The sequence below is a fragment of the Hemitrygon akajei genome, chromosome 16, assembly GCF_048418815.1.
Source record: "Hemitrygon akajei chromosome 16, sHemAka1.3, whole genome shotgun sequence".
Lineage (NCBI taxonomy): Eukaryota > Metazoa > Chordata > Chondrichthyes > Myliobatiformes > Dasyatidae > Hemitrygon > Hemitrygon akajei.
The window spans coordinates 70,476,579-70,496,763 of NC_133139.1; the positions used below are offsets into that span (position 1 = coordinate 70,476,579).

Here is a 20,185-nt window from a genome sequence, read left to right on the forward strand (position 1 = left end):
CATATTCAAGTTTGCTGGTGACACCACTGTGGTAGGCAGAATCAAAGGTGGTGATGAATCTCTCACTCAATGTCAGCAAGACTAGGGAACTGATTTTTGACGTCATGAGCAGGAAACAAGAGTTCCATGAGCCAGCCCTCAGAGGATCAGAGGTGGAGAGGGTCAGCAAATTCCTCAGTGTTATTATCTCGGAGGACCTTTCCTGGGCTCAGCATTTAAGTGCAATTACGAAGAAAGCACAGCAGTACCTCTACAACCTTAGGAGTTTGTGGAGATTCCGCATGATTTGAAAAACTCTGACAAACTTCTATAGATGTGTAATGAAGAGGATATTGACTGGTTGCATCACAGCCTGGTATGGAAACACCAATGCCCTTGAATGCGAAGTCCTACAAAAAGTAGTGGACATGGCCCAATCCATCACAGGTAAAGCCCTCGCCACCATAGAACACATCTACACAGAACACTGTTGCAGGAAAACATCATCAGCAACTCCTACTGCCCAGGATATGCTCTCTTTACTTTACTTTATTGTCACCAAACAATTGACACTAGAGCGTACAATCATCAGTGATATTTGATTCTGCACTTTGTGCTCCCTGGAGTACAAATCAAAGTAAACATAATAAAAATTTTAATTATAAATCATAATTAGAAAATAGAAAAGGGAAAGTAAGGTAGTGCAAATCAGGTCCGGATATTTGGAAGGGACGGCCCAGATTCGGGTCAGGATCCGTTCAGCTTCTCACTGCTGCCATCTGAAAGAAGGTTCAGGAGTCTCAGGATTCATAGCACAAGGTTCAGGAACTGTTACTGCCCTTCAACCATCAGCCTCTTGAACCAAAGGTACTAAAGTGGTCCAAGCCAAAAGGAGAGAAGTGTACTTTGAGAGAGAGAAAGTCACGTGACAGAAAAGCAAGCAATCTTTCACTACCTCTTAAATCTCAAAAGCATCCTAAATAATTAATTGCACAGCCAGATAAAATTATCATTCTACTCAAAAGGCAATCAATAAATATATCAACAACAAAACCAACTCAGATCGAGAAGTAAATTGTTTGTTAAATGCGACATGATCAGCTGCTCTCTATCCTTACCATGCCTTGGAAGATCCAGTATGAACTTCCCAAATCAGCCTGGTAATAAGAAACAAACCACTATCCACTCTACTGTACCGCCACCTACTTCTGATTCTCACCATTAGGGTAACCCGAGCCATAATCTGGGCTTATGTCTTCTAGATCTTCAACAAACTTCCATGACTGAATGGCATGGTCCCTTGCAACCTGAAGAGGACATGCAAATTAAAAGGTCAGAATCGACATACAATCTCTTGATGTATAAATTTAAACCCAATCCTACTTTAAAATACATTTTAAATGTCATCATGCATTGAAATGTTTTAAGATATATACAGCAACCTTTAAACATTTGTTTGGCATTAAAATACATAAGAAATGTTATTGTATTTCCTAAACGTAAAAATTAAATGGTGACTTGAACATTATTTTTTCACTTTGAAGAAAACAACCCAATACTGACACCCACTGGTCATACTTTGCCATGCAAAAAGAAAATGCATTATTTTAGACCACAACACCATATGACATAGGAGCAGAATTAGGTCATTCAGCCCATCGAATCTGCTCTTCTATTCCATCATGTTTGAATTATTTTCTCTCTCAACCTCTTTCTCCTGCCTTCTCCCTGCACCCTTTGATACCCTGACTAATAAAGAACCTATCAAACTCAGCTTTAAATATTACCCGATGACTTGGCCTCCATAGCCATTAGATGTCATGAGTTCCACTCCCTTTGGCTAAAGAAATTTCTCATCTCTGTTCTAAAGGGACATCCGTGTATTTTGAGGCTGCACCCTCTGGGCCTACACTCTCCCAATATACAAAACATCCTCTCCAAGTCAACTTTATCTAGGACTTTCAATATTCAGTAACTTTCAATGAGATCCCTCCTAATTCTTTGAAATTCAAGCTTCCTCAGTTCCCCTATAATCCTTCCATGAACTGGCTAAATCTATGCTCCATACTTACTTCAAATGGAAATGAGCCATCCTATTCACATTGAGTCTTTTATCATTTTATATAAGTTATACCATAAGCGCATTAGACATGGTAGCAGAATTAGGCCATTTGGTCCATCAAGTGTGCTCCGTCATTCCATCATGTCTGATTATACCACTCGACCCCATTCTCCTGCCTTCTCCCTGTAACCTTGGACAACCTTACTAATCAAAAACCTAATAACCTTGGCTTTACTTGTACCCAATGAACTGGCCTCCACAGCCACCTGAGGCAATGAATTCTAAAGATTCACCACCAACTGGCTAAAGAAATTCCTCCTCATCTCTGTTCGAAAGGGACTCCTTTGTCCTTCTAAGCTGTGCCCTCTGGTTCTAGATTCCCCCACTGATGAAGGAATTGGGGTGGAGCTTAGGAGGAGTAATGGCACCGAACGGCAACTCCAATGCTTCCATCTTCAGAAACAGCTCTATTTCTATCTTTAATATCTTTATTTTTTCCTTTCAGGGTTCAAGACCCTGACCTGGAGTTACATGCAGGCTTCGGTTCTTTGTGGGAATGCGACCCAGTCTCGGGGTTCCACGACTGGCTGCTATTCGACATGCCAAGGCCTGAGAAGCTCAATCGTGTTCGGAAGCCTAAGATCTCGGGGCTCTGGAGACGGGTGGATCGAGGGTCGGTGTCACAGCAGGAGACTCGTGTGTCGTCGGGGAGGCCAGAAAATCTTTCACTGTAGGCCTGAAGACCCGAGGTCTTTGCGATCTTTGGCCACAGAGCTCAAAAAAAGTGACAAAACTGACTTTCGAGATCGTAAACTAGCAGGTTGTTGTTATGTCTCCCGCTCGCTGTGAAAATGGGGTCATCTCCCTCTCCCCTGCCAGGGAGAGAACCTGTGGGTGTCGAATTCGGATGAAATGCAAAGCTTTTGGGGTAACTTTGGTCTGTGTCTTTGCTATTGCTTAGCACACGCTTGGGCTTGGTTATTGTACCGATGCACATTTATTTTTGCTGGTGGGGCGAGGGGGGATAATTGCTCGCTGCCACTTACGCGTAGGAGGGGGAGCTGGTGGGGACTTTGGGGTTCTCATGTTTAACTGTCGTTCATTCTTTGGGGCACTTCTCTGTTTTTCTGGATGTTTTGCGAAGAAAAAGCATTTCAGGATGAATATTGTATACATTTCTGTGACATTAAACTTAACCTTTGAACATCTCCACATCTACTCTATCTGGGTCTTTCAATATCCGGTAGCTTTTAATGAGATGCATCTCTTCCCCCACCACCCCACCATCTTTTAAATTCCAGCAGATCAGGGCCACAGCCATCAAACACTCCTCATATATTAACCCTTTTCATAATTCTTGTACATCTCCTCTGGATCTGGACCCTCTCCAATGCCAGCATATTGTTTCTTAGAAAAAGCGCCCAAAACTGCTCAAAATTTTCCAAACGTTGTCTGGCCGATGCCTAATAAAGCCTCAGTGTAACATCCTTGCTGTATAATTTTAGTTCCCTGGAAAAGAATGCTAACATTGCACTGCCTTCCTTACCACTGACTCACCCTGCAAGTTAACTTTTAGGAAATCCTACACTAGGACTACCAAGTCCCTATGCAACTCCGACTCGATTGGATGGGATCTGAAAGAAATTGCCACTCCCCAACCAAATGAATTCTTACAGGTTAGTAAAATTTAAGTTTATACAGTATTGTACAGTAATTTTATGTGGATCATACAAACGATGTGTCCAGTCAGTAACTTCTGACCAATGGTTTTCAAATGTCTCAACAATGCTGAGTCACCACTGAACCTACCAATATTTGTAAGCCTGATAAAATCCAAATGGCAGTTAGATTAAAAAATACTTTTGAAATTTTTGGGCACGATTTTTCATGATTAATGTAAATTTAAAAGGAATAAAAGCTGGAATTCATTTTAAAAGCACAGTAAGAAACAAAAAGAAATTTACTTGGGGGAGGTTTTTTTTAAAATATCTTAATACGGAGCAATGATTAGAGCACACTCAGAAAACTAAAATATTGTAATACTAATATACCAAGCATTTACCAGACATGTTATCTTGCACAAATTGAAACTCAATTTTAACTGTTTCAAATGTTCTTATCATTTCACTGGATGTGTAGAGGTAGGGACAAATTGCTTGTCTCCATCTGACTTGGAGAAGGTTGTGATAAGACCTTGAGACACAACATTCAATGTTGCCCAGATTCAAAGGTAAAACACATCTTCAGCACTCACCTTAGCACAAATACTGGCCGCACTGACAATTGGAAACAAGGAATCAGCCTTGGCTCTGACAGTAACCTCAACCTCAGGGAAACGCTCCTTCAGCTTGGCTTCATATTTCTCAGCTGGTCCTACTGTGTCTACATAAACCTAAGAAAAAGCAAAATATATGGGAGCACAGTTAGGTATAATCTATTACATGTGGCACAAGGACACCGCTTTTGAAAAAGTCTAGTAGTTTCTTAAGGAGTTACAGTCAACATTAAAAAATGACAGCACAAGAGAGGGTGCAGATGAAATGTGTAAAGATACTCTCAGAATTGGTGAATTTTAGGAGATGAGATTATTTTCCTTCGAATTGGAGGATGTTCATAAGAATGATTCCAGGTATGAAAGGGTTAATATATGAAGAGCATTTGAAGGCTCTGGGTCTGTACTCGCTGGAGTTTAGAAGAATGAAGGGGATCTCATTGAAAAACCAATCGAATACTGAAAGGCCTAAGTAGAGTTAGCATGGAGAGGATGTTTCCTATAGCGGGAGAGCTTAGGACCAGAGGGCACAGCCTCAGAACAGAAAGACATCCCTTTAGAACAGAGATAAGGAGGGATTATACTTTTTAGACTGAGGAGAATCTGAGGAATTCATTGCCACAGAAAGCTGTAGAGGTCTTGTCATTGGGTATACTTAAAGCGAAGGTTGGTTAGTCAGGGTTTTAGAAGTTATGGGGAGAAGGCAGGATAATGGGGTGGAGAATAATAATAAATCAGCCATGATGGAACGGTGGAGCAGATTCGATGGGTCAAATAACCTAATTCTGCAACCACAAAGTACACTGCAGATCCTGGGGTCAAAGCAACATGTACAATAAGCTGGAGGAACTCAGCAGGTCGGGCAGCATCCATGAAAATGAGCAGTCAACATTTCGGGCCGAGACCCTTCGTCAGGACTGAAGAGGGAAGGGGCAGGGGCCCTATAAAGAAGGTGGGGGGGAGGGTAGGAAGGAGAAGGCTGGTAGGTGCCAGGTGAAAAACCAGTAAGGGGAAAGATCAAGGGGTGGGGGAGGGGAAGCAGGGAGGGGATAGGCAGGAAAGGTGAAGAAGGAATGTAAGGGGAAAGCACCGTGTGTAGTAGAAGAAGGCCGAATCATGAGAGAGGTGATAGGCAGCTGGAGGAGGAGGCAGAATGAAACTGGGATGGGGGAAGGGAGAAGGGAGGGAATTACCGGAAGTTGGAGAATTCAATGGCTGGAGACTACCTAGACAGTATATGAGGTGTTGCTCCTCCAACCTGAGTTTGGCCTCATCATGGCAGTAGAGGAGGCCATGTATGGACATATCCCAATGGGATATTCTGCTTTTTGTCTAACTTGCATAAAAATGATAAAAGACTCAGTGTGAAAAGGAAGGACTCATTTCAATAGATACATTTAATATTATAGAAATGTATACAATATACATCCTGAAATTCTTTCTTTTCTCAAACATCCACAAAAAGGTGCCCCAAAGAATGAATGAGTTAAAGCATTAGAACCCCAAAGCACCCCCCAACTCCTCCCTCCTGCACACAAGCAGCAGCAAGGCAACGATCCTCCCCCACCCACCACCAAAAAGCATCAGAGCCCCCCCCCCCCCCCCACCAAGCACTCAACTGTGCAGCAAAGCATCAATAAAGACACAGGCTTGAGTGCTCAGTGGAGGGCACCAACGTCCATGTGAAATAAGTGGGGGACACAGATTCAGCAAGTTGTCGAAAGGATTATAGGGGAGCCGAGAAAGCTTGGATTTTACTCATCCAAAGAATAGCAAGGACTTTGGGACTTCACCACCCAAACGAGGCTGAAACCATCATCTTTAGATATAGCTAAAGATGGGAAGTGCCAATAACCCAGACTGATCCTTTTCCTGTAGCATGGACGTGAGATTAATTTTGTGTACAAATGATTTTCATCATTAAAAGCATGGATTCTAGTCAAACTTGAATTTGTCTCATGCAAAAAACATAGAAAACCATGTTCTGTTACTATACATACACTCAGTGGCCACTTTATTAGGTATACCTGCTCTAATATATCTATTCAGCAAAAAGTGTGACAGAAACTCAATGCATAATAGCATGCAGACATGGTCAAGAGGTTATTGTTGTTCAGATCAAGCATCAGAATGGAAAAAATATGAGCTAAGTAATTTTGACTGTGGATGATTGCTGGTGCCAGATAGGGTGATTTGAGTATCTGTGAAACCGCTGATTTCCTGGGATTTGCACACACAACAGTCTCTTGATGGCTCTCAATTACAGAGAATGGTGCAAAAAAACAAAAAAAAAAATCCAGTGAGCAGCAGAATGAAAGTGAATTTTAAACAATTTTATAGCAAGAAATGAGTGCTGTATCATGGACTTCCAGTAAAATCACACATGTCAATTCATTTTAATATTTAGTCTAATTGAAGTAATGAATGAGAGTGCTCCAAGGTAATCAATTGCATTGATTCAGAGCCAAATGAACCATCACCTTGTTTGGACAAGAAGCAAAATCTCACCCAGGTTCCAAAATGTAAATGGCAGATTGCTAATGATTTGTCCTGCTCATGGACACTGAGCTGGTCAAACTGCAAGCACAAATGAACCATCAGGCCAGTACAGAAATTCATCAAAAGTTCATTACATAGCATTGGTAATGGAAAGGCCTTAAACAAAAAGATTAAAATAAATCCTTAGCTGCTCTCTTTAAAACTGGCACTGTTGCCATAGTAATTTTTCCACAGTTCTGCAGAGATAAGCGATTACCCCAGTGAAGAATTTGGATACAAATCTTGTCTAGACACTATAAACTTAGCTTTGTAATAATTTAAGATAAAAGGAAATTAAGCCTGCTGAATCTGTACAATATGTTTTTGTGAAGACCATCAGAACAGGATATTGCAAAAAATGAGTCACAGTATGTAGCAACACTAAACAGAGAACTTTGGAACCACGTTGACAGTAACAATAAAAATCATGTTGCCACTATCTAAGGCATCAACTGCAGCTAATTATTGAAAGAAAGGATGATTTCCTTTGTTAGAGATTTCTTGTGAATAGTTGTGAAGTTGTACTGTTTTCTCAATCCCATTTCTTTAAACTCTTATAGTATTTACTTTAGAAAAAGACATGATGTAAAAGTAAAAATAGTAAAATTGCAAGCCAGAAATCTGATAGAAAACTAACAGAAAATGCTTTAAATATTCAGCAGGCTAGACATAAGTGAGGGGATGCCAGAGAGGTAGAGAGGTAATATTTCAGGTTGAAGACCTTTCACAAGATTGTTTCAACCTGGTATTCTAATGTTTTCTTTCTGTTCTTGAAGTGATTAGCAAGAGCAGAAAATAATCACACCAGTAAATAACTTCAAAAATCCCCCCCAAAATCTACTCAATTATATTTGTCACCCTATAGCGAACATCATAAAATTAACATTTATTCAAATTACTAGTTAAAAACAATTTTCCTATTTTGGTAGACACTGCATTACACCTTTCAGGTTACTTAATACCCTTGACTGAATGTACTTGAGCACAAAAAAGCTCAACCTCCATTTTGTAAATAGACATTTAAGTGTATTTTTTAAAAGTCCAGCATCAGGATCCCAAGCATATTACAGGAACCGGCAAAGGTTATTAAATGAAGAGATGATGATCAAACCAATGCTTTGACAGGCAGTTAAAAGACCACATTTCTAAAGTTGGAATCACTAAAACACAATTAGTTAACAGATAACATTTTTACAACAATTCGTAAGTTTTATGGTTTCCATTATAAGGCTTAAACCCACTCCCCGCCCCCACCACCACCACCACCCCCCCCTCCCCCCCCCCGCACAAGACTGTAAAACTAAACTTGAATTCCCTTTTTGGAATATGAACTCAGATCTCCAGCTTTGCTAATCTACTATTTTTGATTACTGCACCATTGATTCCCCACGTAAATTAAAATTGCTTCAGGTAGAAAGTTATCATTTAAAGGTAAGTAAATTGTAAGATTAGTATGGTCGCAACTAGTCTACCAACTCTTTTTGCTACATGCTTGCCAGCTGGGTACTTCCAGAGACACAAAAGAATGCTGATGCTAGAATCTAGAGCAAACAGTCTGCTGGAGGAACTCAGCAGGTCAAGCAGCATATGTAGGAGGAACATAATTGTCGATGTTTCCTTTCCTCCCCCAAGTAATGCTCAACCCACTGAGTTCTTCCGGCAGATTCTTTATTGCTCCAGGGAATTTCCATCAATTTCTGCTTTGTTTGCAATTTTTCATTAATAGTATGACTTGATTTTTTAGCACAGAATTACTCAGTTGTCTGCAGTGAACTTCTCCTTCTCACCTCTTTGACTTGGACACCACTATCCAATGCATACTGGATGAGGCCAATGGCAGCATCATGAGACAAGGTATTCAGGTTGCATTTGGTTCTGTTTTGGAAACAAGAATCATGGTCAGCAAATCACTTTGAAAATGTTATCTCTATATAAATATATCACACACGCACAGTATATATATATATATATATATAAATAAATAAAATACTATATATATGTATTTTCCCCTGAACAAGTAAGTTAAACAAGCATTTTAAAAACTATCCAGCTCTCTTCAGTTTTCATATTTATATTTGTTGTGTTTTTTAATACTTATTGTGATTTTTTTCATGCTGCATCAGATCCGGAGTAACAATCATTTTGTTTTCCTTTCCGCTCATGTACTGAAAAATGACAAACAACCTTGAATCTTGAAATGACTTTAAGCAACTATGTTCTGAGAAACTACCATTTATGGAAAATTCAGTTATTGGGATTAAAGCTGATGTCTTTTTTTTTAAAGTAAGGTAGTGGACCTTCAAAGCTGCAAGGTTTTAGCACATTGAATGCATGTGTTGCTTTTTGAAACCATTAAGTCAATAAATTCCATATATTCTAAATTTACTGCTGCTTTTGACTTAAAAACTTTAAATACACAAAACAGTATACAGATTTACAAGTTCAAAAGTAAAGAGTCCTTGAAAGGGAGTCGAGGTATTGCAGAATCAGTTTAAAGTTGAAGTGAGTGGAGTTATCCATGCTATTTCAGGAACCTGATGGTCGTAGGGTAATAACTGTTTCTGAGCCTGCTGGTGTGGAACCTAAGGCTTCTGTACCTCCTGCCCGAAGGTAGAAGTGAGAAGAGAACATGGCCTGGATGGTGAAGGTCCTTGATGATGGATCCTGCTTTTTTGTGGCAGCACTTTCTTTCTTTTCACGTTTCTAATAAGAAGTAGTCATAGGAAAATGGGATAGCATAGTGGTGCAGCAGTTAGCAGTTACTCCTTTGCTGGGATCTGAGACTGATTACTATTCTGAGTTTTTATGTGTTCTCTCTAGCTCTGTGCGTTTCCTCCAGATGCCCTAAGTTCTTCTAATATCTCAAAGACATGTTGGTTGACTTGTTAACTAGTATTGCAAGAGTAGGTGGGTGGAAAGAGAGTCAGGGAAAAGGTAGTATTGATAATGTCCGAGAGAGACTAGATTACAAGCAAATGTGGAGGAGTGAGCCTGGATAGGCTTAATAGATAAAAGATTGGTCAATGTCTTAAGAAGAATGACCAAAAAAATGACAAAGAAAGCAAAGGCACAACATCATATAGGACACAAAATCACATCTGCTGATGCATTTAAAAGTATACACCCAGTATACACCCAGACACTTATAGGAAGTTGCTTTAAAAAAATACAGAATTCAGTCACTGACCATATACAGGCAGTTGACTCATTGTTCTGCTGTTTCTGACCAAATTAGATTTATTGCATTAATTCCAAAACAATTTTAAAAGAACTGCCTTTAGACATGACTTAGCAGAAGCGTCAAAAGCAGTTGGGCAGAGATCTAAGAAATTGGTACATAAACATTTTCATCAGAGTTGTGGCTTGAGAACAACGGAGGAAAGGCAGGGAACCTCATCGCATCTACAATTACCTGGACATTCACTTGAAGATGTGACCTGCAGGTCTACAGACACAGAACTGAAGGATGGAATATTCAAACAAGATCTTTTTATTTCAATCAACACAGACATATTAGGCTGAATGGCTACCTTCTGCATAATTAACTTTCCACGATTTCTACAGCCAGGTCAAGGACCCTAACCCCGAGAGTTCCTACAGCAATGCCAAGTGGCATGGACACCTAAAACACAAACCACAAGCCTCAGCTACAACATATCACAAATGCAAGACATTCAGCAGATGCTGAAAGTCCAGAGCAACACACAAAAAATGCTGGAGTAACTCAGCAGGTCAGCTGGCATCTATGGTGGGAAATAAGCAGTCAACGTTTCAGGCCTAGACCTTTCATCGGGACTGTAAAGGAAGGGATAAGAAGTCAGAACAAGAAGGTGTGTGTGTGGGGAGGGCGGGGTCCAGAAGGCAGAGGAAAGCGTACAAGCTAAGTGATAGGTGAAGCCCACTGAGTAGGGGAAGGGGTTGAATTGATAAGGTGGGAGGTGAAAAAGAAGGAATCTAATAGGAGAGGAGAACAGACCATTCTGTCTTTGTACTTTACGTATTTCTTTCAAATCGGCTTTAACATTGCTGATGAAGCAGCATTAGCCCAGGGGAAGGGAATAAGCAGTTATCAATAGATTTTAAGGGTTTCAAGTTGATAAGATGTTGAGAAAATTAACAGGTCTCATTTTCCCCTAACTGCATACTACTGTGTCACTATCTCCAGCACGTCTGTTGGTGGAACGGGTACAGCCAAGGATTGTCCTGGATCACATTATCTTTGATAGATGTTTCTTGACCAGACTGTGATGAGACACTCCTAATTTAGACACAATCCAAAAATTGAACTCAGGAGGTTACAAGGTTATAAGACTTTGTCACGTACAGATTCAGTGCCTAATTCAGTAATAAGTATTCAGGCCAGGTATTCATTTTGAGTTTTGTATGAAAGTTAACATATCTGAGTGGTTAGATATTCAGATAAGCAAGTGTGGAGATATTTTTGGCCAGACCAATCAAGGAAACGTTTAATTTTCTTTAGCAGAGGGTGGAGAATCTGAGAAATTCATTGACATAGACGGCTGTGGAGAATAAGTCATTGGGTTTACTTAAAACTGAGGTTGTTAGGTTCTTGATTTGTAAGGGTGTCAAAAGTTACGGGGAGAAGGCAGGAGAATGGGGTTCAAAGGGGGCTGGAGAATGGGGTTCAGAGGGATAAATCAGCCATGATCAAATGGCAGGGCAGACTAGTTGGGCCTAATTGTGCTCCTAAGTCTTATGGTCTAAACAACATAGAAAATCAAATGTTATTTTAATGACAATTCAATTGATTCATAGGCTGTTTACAATACTATAAGAATTTCCCCACCCCTAGGAGCCACAGAGTTCCTCACTGTAGGATTTGAAAACTCCTTACTCCTTATCATGCATCAAGTAAATAACAGCTATGCTGTTGTTCCCTGGTGCATTAATATACACTTCCTTTTCAGTCAGTATGTTGAGAAGTACCTTTGTTGCATACTTGTTGAAATTACATTGGGCGAAAGGATCTCAATAGCCCAGCCAATAAAATCCTTCGTTTCATCTAGTTTGGCAAACAATTTCTCTCTCTCCTTCTCTGTCAATGTCTTGGAGTCTGCAAAAAGCAAACTATTGTCAGCATTATGTTTAACAGAGGGAACTGGCATATGAGGCATAAATAGCTAATAACCAGATACATAACCTAGCGGGAAAATGCAATAAATACTGATATTTCTCACACATAAAGGTGTTGTCTCCAATGCCAGTGTTTCTCTCAAGACCAGTGAATTATTATCAAACATGTTGCTGCCTGTTGGCAACCACTACTACATTAGAGTTCCACAAAAAATAAATGGGAAGCCTCGTTTTGCCTTGACAGGGGCATTTATACTTCCCAAGACAGTAAGGATCCCCACTTCACCCTTTTTTAAACTAACAACTGCAAAAGCAATATTCATTCATTGCCAGGATATTCCTAACTCTGACAAGATCAGCATTTATCTATCATTAACAATTTATATTCAACTCAATTGTCAAGCTGGGCCATTTGTGAAGGCAAATAAGTCAATCACATTGCTGTGGGCTCGGAATCATGTACAGAGCACATGGTACTATAGTCCTTTCCAAAGGATAAGATTTACATAAAACTACATTCATGACCAACATTTCTACTTCTAAATGAAAAATAATCAAGTTATTGATCAGACCGCACCTATGCTAGGACTTTAAAAAGCTGAGATTTCAACAAGGCAAAGTAGCTATTTTACTGAAAGTATCACTGTACCTTCCTTGCTGATGTGCCAAAAATTTGGTTGAGGGTTCAAACCTAAATGGCACTCAACAGTTCAAATAATCTCCAAGTGGCACAGCAGAGTCTAGACTGGAATAAGCCATGGAGGTAACAGGCACTGTATAAGAGGGCTGTGCTGACAGGCTGCAGCAATCAGTGTAGCTGCTCAACACTCACAATCATAGAGTACAACAGCACAGAAACAGGCTCTTCAGCCCATCTAGTTTGTGCCAAACTGTTACCCTGCCTAGATGTAGGGCTCAGGGCAGAAAGCAGCAACCTGGCTGGGATGCCACTACTGGGCTACTCTGGCTGTTGACAGACTACCGGGATCCATCACTCCGTTTGTACACGATGGTAGTTCCTGTATCTCACACTGTTTGGCTACAATGCCCGCCCCAAGCTGGAGATTTCTGTCCCAAACTGGTGGCTGCTAGGCACTAAGTCCTTCACTAAAGAGAAATCTCAGGACTGAGAAGAGTTGTGCAGCAAAACAAAGAGGGAAGACAGTAACCTCTCTCACATCCAAAATGAAGTGACCAGTGACCTGGCCAACCTGATGACACGTGCAGCTGCAATGCCTCACGCCCACTGAGCGAGAGTCCATGTCTCAGCATAGTGGCCACCCAAGCAACATTCCCACACTATGTCATGGGCAACATATTGCTGCAGGAATGCCAGTATAGAGCAGCGAACTACAACAAGTTCCCGGCAGCAAGGTCTGGGCTTAGTGGCAGGTTTGTTGCATGGATCTCAGCCTGAGTGTACTGTTTGTCTTTACTTTCAAAGAAAGAAAAACATATTGGGGAGTACTCATCCATAAGAATTCAGACTGGAGGACAGTAATCATCACTCTGTTCCCTTTGAGCACTTCAGTTTCTTCGCACTAAGCTCAGTTTTGAGTCGGTAGGTTCATTGGTCTTTAATGTAGGTGAGCGATTGAATTTGCAGGGAGTTGATGGGAACATGAAGGGAATAAAAAGGGGTTAGTGCAAACAGTACATGTCTAGCATAACAGTACAGAGGGATTTTAGCAAAGTGCTTGACAAAGCTCACAAGAGTCCAAGGCATGGACCCAAAACCGACTCGGCATGAGGTGCAACTTGGAAGATTTCAGATTGCACAGATCTGCATGGATACTACAGATTGTGGACTCCTTGTGTACTGTACACTTTTGCAATTGGATGCTATGATAACATCTCCATTCCCAGTCTGAACCACCCTTGCCAAGGAGATAGCAAGATTGCAATCTGTTGAAGTGAAAGAAAATAGAAAAAAGAATCATTTGCAGAACCCTCTTAAGGCTGACTTATACTTGTGCGTACAGGCTACACCGCAGCCTATGCCATTGCCCTGATTTTCTCTTTTGCATCGCTCTATACCATAACGAGCATGCGTTGGTGTGCACCAAAATGCTAGTTGGTGGTGGAGTTTCTATGCCACTGTGTTGAGTTACTTCATAACAGACATGGACGAGGAAATGCATTTCAAACATTTTCGCATGTCGGCAGGTAGATTTGACGATTTGGTTCATCTATTTCGTATCGGTGTACACACAGCCTACAAACATGGAGGAGAAAAAGCAACTGGAAATTCGTAGGAGGAAATGCAATGCTACCAAGCGAACCAATCACAGTTGTTGCTGTCTGCGTCACCACGACACGTGAGTAACTTTTCTGGAGAGGTGCACGTAGGGTACAGCGTGGGGTACGCGACACCTACGGCGTAGATGCGACGCACAAGTATAAATCAGCCTTTAAAAATAAACAATTCTTTGTGAAAATTATAATAAATATAACAACAGCAATAATGGAACTGAAGTCCATACGGTGAATGGCTCCCATTCCTGACAAGTTTTAATCTTGCTCATTCAGAATGCTACAGATCTCTGCCCTTTGTATATGTCTGCAATAAGCAGCACTCAAATACATTCACTTAGTCTGAAATTCACACTCAAGAATTCTGGCTCAAATTCAGAACTTCTCTGAAAAACCAGCAACAGCACTGAAACAAAGAGCAGCACCCCAAAGACAGGGGGTGAATACTGAATTCTCCACCATCAATTCCATAAAACATGAGCAACGATTTTTAGCTGCTCATCTGGTGTTTGTTTGGCATCTCTGTTTGGGTTTTGCACTGTCATACTTCAGCTGCATTATCAGTAGTGGCCGATGTTTAGACTTCCATACCAGCGACCTTGAGCTCTTCGAGTTGTTGTTGCTTGGAAAGAGGGCAAAAGCAGATTCCATAAACCATTGGCCCTGAAAAACAGGAAAACAGTGGGCATTAAGTACAACAGTTGCTGACACCAAACACTAGTGAAGGAGATCTATGCACACAGATCAGTACAGCCTTGAAAACGATTAAACTTGAGTGCATTCATTTCACATAACAGTAATGAACTTTGAAAATTTAATTCCATTAAATCAAGATTCTAATTTATTCCTTCCTGTAAAGTGCTAGACTGCTAATAAAAAACTTTGCGCCATCTTATAAGTTTCCTCCCACAAACAGTTAATTTGATCAATCATTCCAGTTAGAGCTTCCCCCCCCCCCCCCACCATTCCCCTCGATCTTTAACCTCAGTCACTGCACTACACTGTAGACACATTAAACCACTTTTTATAACACAGTTTACATCAAAAATATGCTGGCATTTATGCACTTTTTAATCATTATCTATATTTTAACCTCTAATTTGTTTTTATATAACTCCTTATTCTTATAATTGTTGGTTTTTAGAACCGCATATCACGCCGACACATCACAGCAAATTCCTAATTCATGTCAATGTTTGTAGTGAATAATGTTGTTGCAGAAACATGAGACTGAACCCAAAAAATAATTTTGTTAGTCTGTTGTTTCAAAAGCCGTATGTAAGGAAATGTGTGAAATTATTCAAAACTCTTAAACTGCCCCCCCCCCCCGTTCACAATTACATAAGACCGAAAGCAAGTAGCTTATAGGAAAAAAAATAGCAAGGTTTTATTTATAAAACCATAACGTAGGAGTAGAATTAAGCCATTCAGCCCATCAACTCTGCTCCACCAATCAGAACTGATTTATTTTCCCTCTCAACTCATTCTCCTTCCTTCTCCCCATAACCTGATACCCTCACTAATCAAGATCCTCCATCAAACTCCGTTTTAAATATACTCAATGACTTGGCTCCACAGTTATATGTGGCAACGAATTCCACAGATTCACCACCCTCCTCATCTGTTCTAAAAGGACATCCTTGTATTCTGAAGCCATACCTCAGCGTTTAGCTCTAGTTCACCCCAAGATATAAGTTAAAACGCATTGTCATTGTGCTTCTATAGTGTTACACACCATGCAGTGAGTAACGGTAGTTATTTGATGCCACATAACATTGCAACTGGACTGTTTTCCCAAGTTATCAATAATGACACCACTGGTTTCCGCCAATCATGATCTGCCAAATATTTCTCAGTGGATCAATGCACCTTTTTCCAGCTCTATAATTAGCTACTTCAACACTAATGAGCATTGTAGAGTATGCTACGCCACCTGCTGCCAAACCTTTGGGGTAAAACATGGTACGTAATGGCTCAATATTCCACAACCCGCTGGTGACATTCCTTCCTTTCACCCTTCCCAGAACACACCAGTAAGTGCTGAAAGCAATTAATTCAATCATCTCCGTGTTAGTTTTTTGAAAGATCCACCCACTTAGTTTGAAGTAGAGGTTCTTCTACACGAACTTAATATTTTGCACGATGTAATAATTATCCAAACCCTTCCTGCAAATTATTCCTCCTCCCACCACCCTTTCAAGACATTTCACACTATATAGATTTTGTAAAAATACATCTCTTTTGGCTTTTTTGCCATTTTAACTTAAATTTCAATCCAATCCTTCTGACAGTCCGTCTTTACTTACATCTATTTTCAAGTATAAATGGTTAATGTGGGTATTGAAACTGCACCATAGAAACACTATTAATTGCTTCCCCACAGCAAGACAACTAGTGTCAGCTGTAATTTAAAGCACATTGTATGACAGGATTAATGTTTCCACCTTTAAAAAGGGGAATCCTCAAAAGGCAAACTAGCAGTGCGTGCCACTGCAATTATTCTAAAACCATGCCCCTGGGGCTGTAAGTACACTGTATGGAAAAGGAATAAATGCAGATGAGGGAAAAATAAACATCACTGAGTGATTGTGTCCAAAGATTATTTTTTAAAACCAAGTTTTTGTTTCTAGTACAAAAATAGAGTGGGAATAAAGGGGGCCTTTTCTGGTTGGTTGCTGGTGACCAGTGTTCTACAGGAACTGCATCTTCTTACGTTATGTGTCAATAAATTACGATGACAGAATTGATGGCTTTGTTGCTAAGTTTGTGGACGATACGAGGAGCAGCAGGTAGTTTTGAGGAAGTAGAGAGGCCACAGGAAGATTAGGAGAAAAATGGCAGATAGAATACTGTTGGTAAGTGTATGGCCAAGGACTTTAGTAAAAGAAATAAAAGGGTAGACTATTTTCTAAATGGAGAGAAAATTCACAAATCTGAAGTGCAAAGTTAATTTGCAGAATGAGTTGATGAGGAAGGCAAATGTCACTTTAGCATTCATTTCAAGAGAACCAGAATATAAAAGCAAGGATGTAATGGTGAGGCTTTATAAAGCACTGGTGAGGTCTCACTTGAAGCATTGTGAGCAGTTTTGGGTCCCTTATCTTAGAAAGGACATGTTGACATTAGTAAGGATTCAAAGGTGGTTTGCAAAAATGATTGAACAGCTTGTCATATGAAGGCTGTTTGATGGCTCTGGGCCTGTATTCATTGGAATTCAGAAGAATGAGGGGGGTGACCTAATTGAACCCTATTGAATGTTCAAAGGCCTTGATAGTGTGGACATGGAGAAGATGTTTCCTATGGTGGGGGAGTCTAGGACCAGAGGACACAGCCTAAGAGTAGAGGGGCATCCTTTTAGAACTGAGATGAGGAATTTCTTTTGCCAGACAGTGGTGAATCTGTTGCCAAAGGCATGGCCCTAGAGGCCAAATCTTAACATATATTTAAGGCAAAGGTTGATACACTGTTGTGTAACACACTGTAGGGCTTCACTGCTAATGTAAAGGCCTCTCTGTAATGTTTCACTGCTAAGGCTATTTGGTCAGGACATGAAGGGATACAGGGAGAAGACAGAAGATTGGGACTGTGGGAAAATGGAGCAGCATGATAAAATGGCAGAACAGACTCAATGGGCCAGATGTCCTAATTCTGCTCCTCTATCTCATGGTCTTACATTCTGGAAAGGCCTAACAAAGCTCTTCTGTTGTATGGCACTATTATGTACTAACCAGTACACTATCAGTCAGCCCCTAGTCTGCAAAGAGACCGGGATCACAACAAATGGAAGGAAGCAAGAGAAAGTGATGTAAAGTGAGTGAAAACTATGGACAAAAGAAAACAATGCAGCTTGATCACAGATGAGTCCCCCATCTTAACAGACGCCACATTCATCAGGATGCTTCATGTTTTATCTGGAGAAGGTGAGGGCACGAGTGGGCACTCCTTCTAACCCCCTCTATCCTCGTTCAAGATCTTAAAAGCAGCCCAGTGGCACAGCAACAGTAACCAGGGTCAAATCTTGATCTCCAGTGCTGTGTGTGTGGAGCAACCACATTCTCACCATGACCGTGCAAGTTTTGGCCACTGGGCTTGAAGTTCCTCCAACCCGGAGGCTGGCAGCTTAACTGGCTGCTGTAAATGGTGCTGTTGCTTGGGGGAGGGTTAGAATCTGGAAGGAAGTGAGAATGCAAGGAAAATGTAACGGGTTTAACATAGGATTCTTGTAAATGGTGATCATGATGAAGGCTTGGAACATAGAACAGGATCAGGGCTTTTGTCCTACCGTGATGTAAAATAAAATTAATCCCATCCACCAGCACATGTTCCATATCCCTCCGTTCCCCGTACATTCATGAGTCTACCCAAAAGCCTCAATTGCCACTATCATATACACTTCCACCACTGTCCATGGCAATCTGTTCCACCCATCCGTGTAAAACACTTTCCCACCCAATTCCTAGTGTTTAACATTGCTACCTCGCGAAGAATATGATGATCAATCTATATCTCTCATAACTTTATAATTTTCTATCAGTTCTCCCCTCAGCCTCCAACACGCCAGGAAAAAAAACTGATGAGACAAATGGGCTGATTTCCTGATGCCTGGCCACACCTCCAGGTCGACCCCCACCCCACCTTCCAAACTATTCACCCATCATCCCCACCGAGGCCCTCCATCGCGCACCACCATCACCCCCCCCCCCCCCCCAGGCTCAGCCACTCACTCCCACCCTTCCCCACCTGACCCTAGGCATACCCCTTCTCCCCGGAGGGGCACCCACCCCCCGCTCCGCCCCGGGACGAGCACCCACTCGCATCCCCTCCCCACGCCGGGCACTCACCCAGCACTGGCCCCCTCCCCGCCTCGTCCACCCCCAAGCTACAGGGCTCATCGCGACAGGCGGCCGCCACAGCCGAGCTGATGCGGCAGCTGCTGCCCGGGTCCCGCCGCCACTCGCTCAGATCCATCGGCCGGCCGCCCGCTGAAACTTTCCCGCACTTCGCCGCGACCTCTGACCCGTGACGCTCCGAGACGGTCTCTGTTCCGGTGGCGCGGAAGATTGAAAATGAGACAAAGAAATTTCACGGCGCCTCATATTTACTTTAATGAGTGACTTGTCTTCGTCTCTAAAGTAAATAAGATGCGCTATTGGTCGGCTTGTAAAAAAAAAGTCAGACGTTTACGCACGCGTACGACCTGCAATCGCTTCTGGGAGTTGTAGTCTTCCTGAGGACTACCGAGACAAGTTGGTGATCTTTGTTTTGTTAGATATTGGGAGTAGATTTGTTCTTTTGTATACTTCAGAGAGTTTTTCTAATGTTAAAAATGTACTTTATTCAAAATACATGGTGGATGTAATTAGGATGCCCCTATAAATTTATTGTACTATCAATTAAATGCATTCTGGACCCTATATTATGTTTTGTAACTCCTGAAATTAATTGAAAGATTTATGTACTTCTTACATAAAACCCTAATGAATTATGTAAACAAAGAATGCTTAATCACACGATATATTTACAAAATTACTGAAATATTACTTAAGTATTAAATACACTATACACCTTCCTGCTTGGCTATAAACTCCAACAGAATACATCTAAACTCAAATATGTAACACATCGTTCTCTCTCTGTGTAAAACAATTACTATATAGACATCCACAGCATAGTAAATTTTGAATTGTCCCATTCAGGCCTAAATACGTAATCACTGTGGAGGCTTCCTTACTCTTGTGGGATAATGTCTTTCCTGGCAAGAGGGTTCACTCTGCTTGACATGTGAGACTTGTGGCTATGAAACTTTCTCAGGTTCTGAGGTCTCCTCCGTCATGGTTGTTGGAGTTGACTCAAACTGCAGGAAATGGTTCTGACAAATCTGGTCACTTCTCTGTTGACTCTGCCCTCCTCAACTGATCGGTGTCATCTCAACGTTCAAAGTGCATTTGTTATCAAAGTATGTATACATTACACAACCTTGAAATTCA

The 20,185-nt window shown here is 41.1% G+C and overlaps 1 protein-coding gene across 2 annotated transcripts in view; it reads right to left on the reverse strand.

The window, feature by feature from the left end:
* Positions 1–19,237, reverse strand: part of rnaseh2a (ribonuclease H2, subunit A) — a 34,431-nt gene extending 15,194 nt beyond the window's left edge. The window contains exons 1-7 of one of the 2 annotated variants that reach the window (XM_073069137.1): positions 19,040–19,237; positions 14,790–14,861; positions 11,799–11,925; positions 8,639–8,726; positions 6,822–6,890; positions 4,296–4,433; positions 1,199–1,286 (exon numbers count right to left, since the gene is read on the reverse strand). In XM_073069137.1, coding sequence (XP_072925238.1) covers positions 1,199–1,286; positions 4,296–4,433; positions 6,822–6,890; positions 8,639–8,726; positions 11,799–11,925; positions 14,790–14,861; positions 19,040–19,166 — 709 coding nt within the window. In that variant the 5' untranslated portion in view covers positions 19,167–19,237. The remainder of the gene's footprint in view (positions 1–1,198; positions 1,287–4,295; positions 4,434–6,821; positions 6,891–8,638; positions 8,727–11,798; positions 11,926–14,789; positions 14,862–19,039) is intronic. The other variant, XM_073069138.1, reaches the window with a different exon arrangement.
* Between the last annotated feature and the right edge of the window lie 948 nt (positions 19,238–20,185).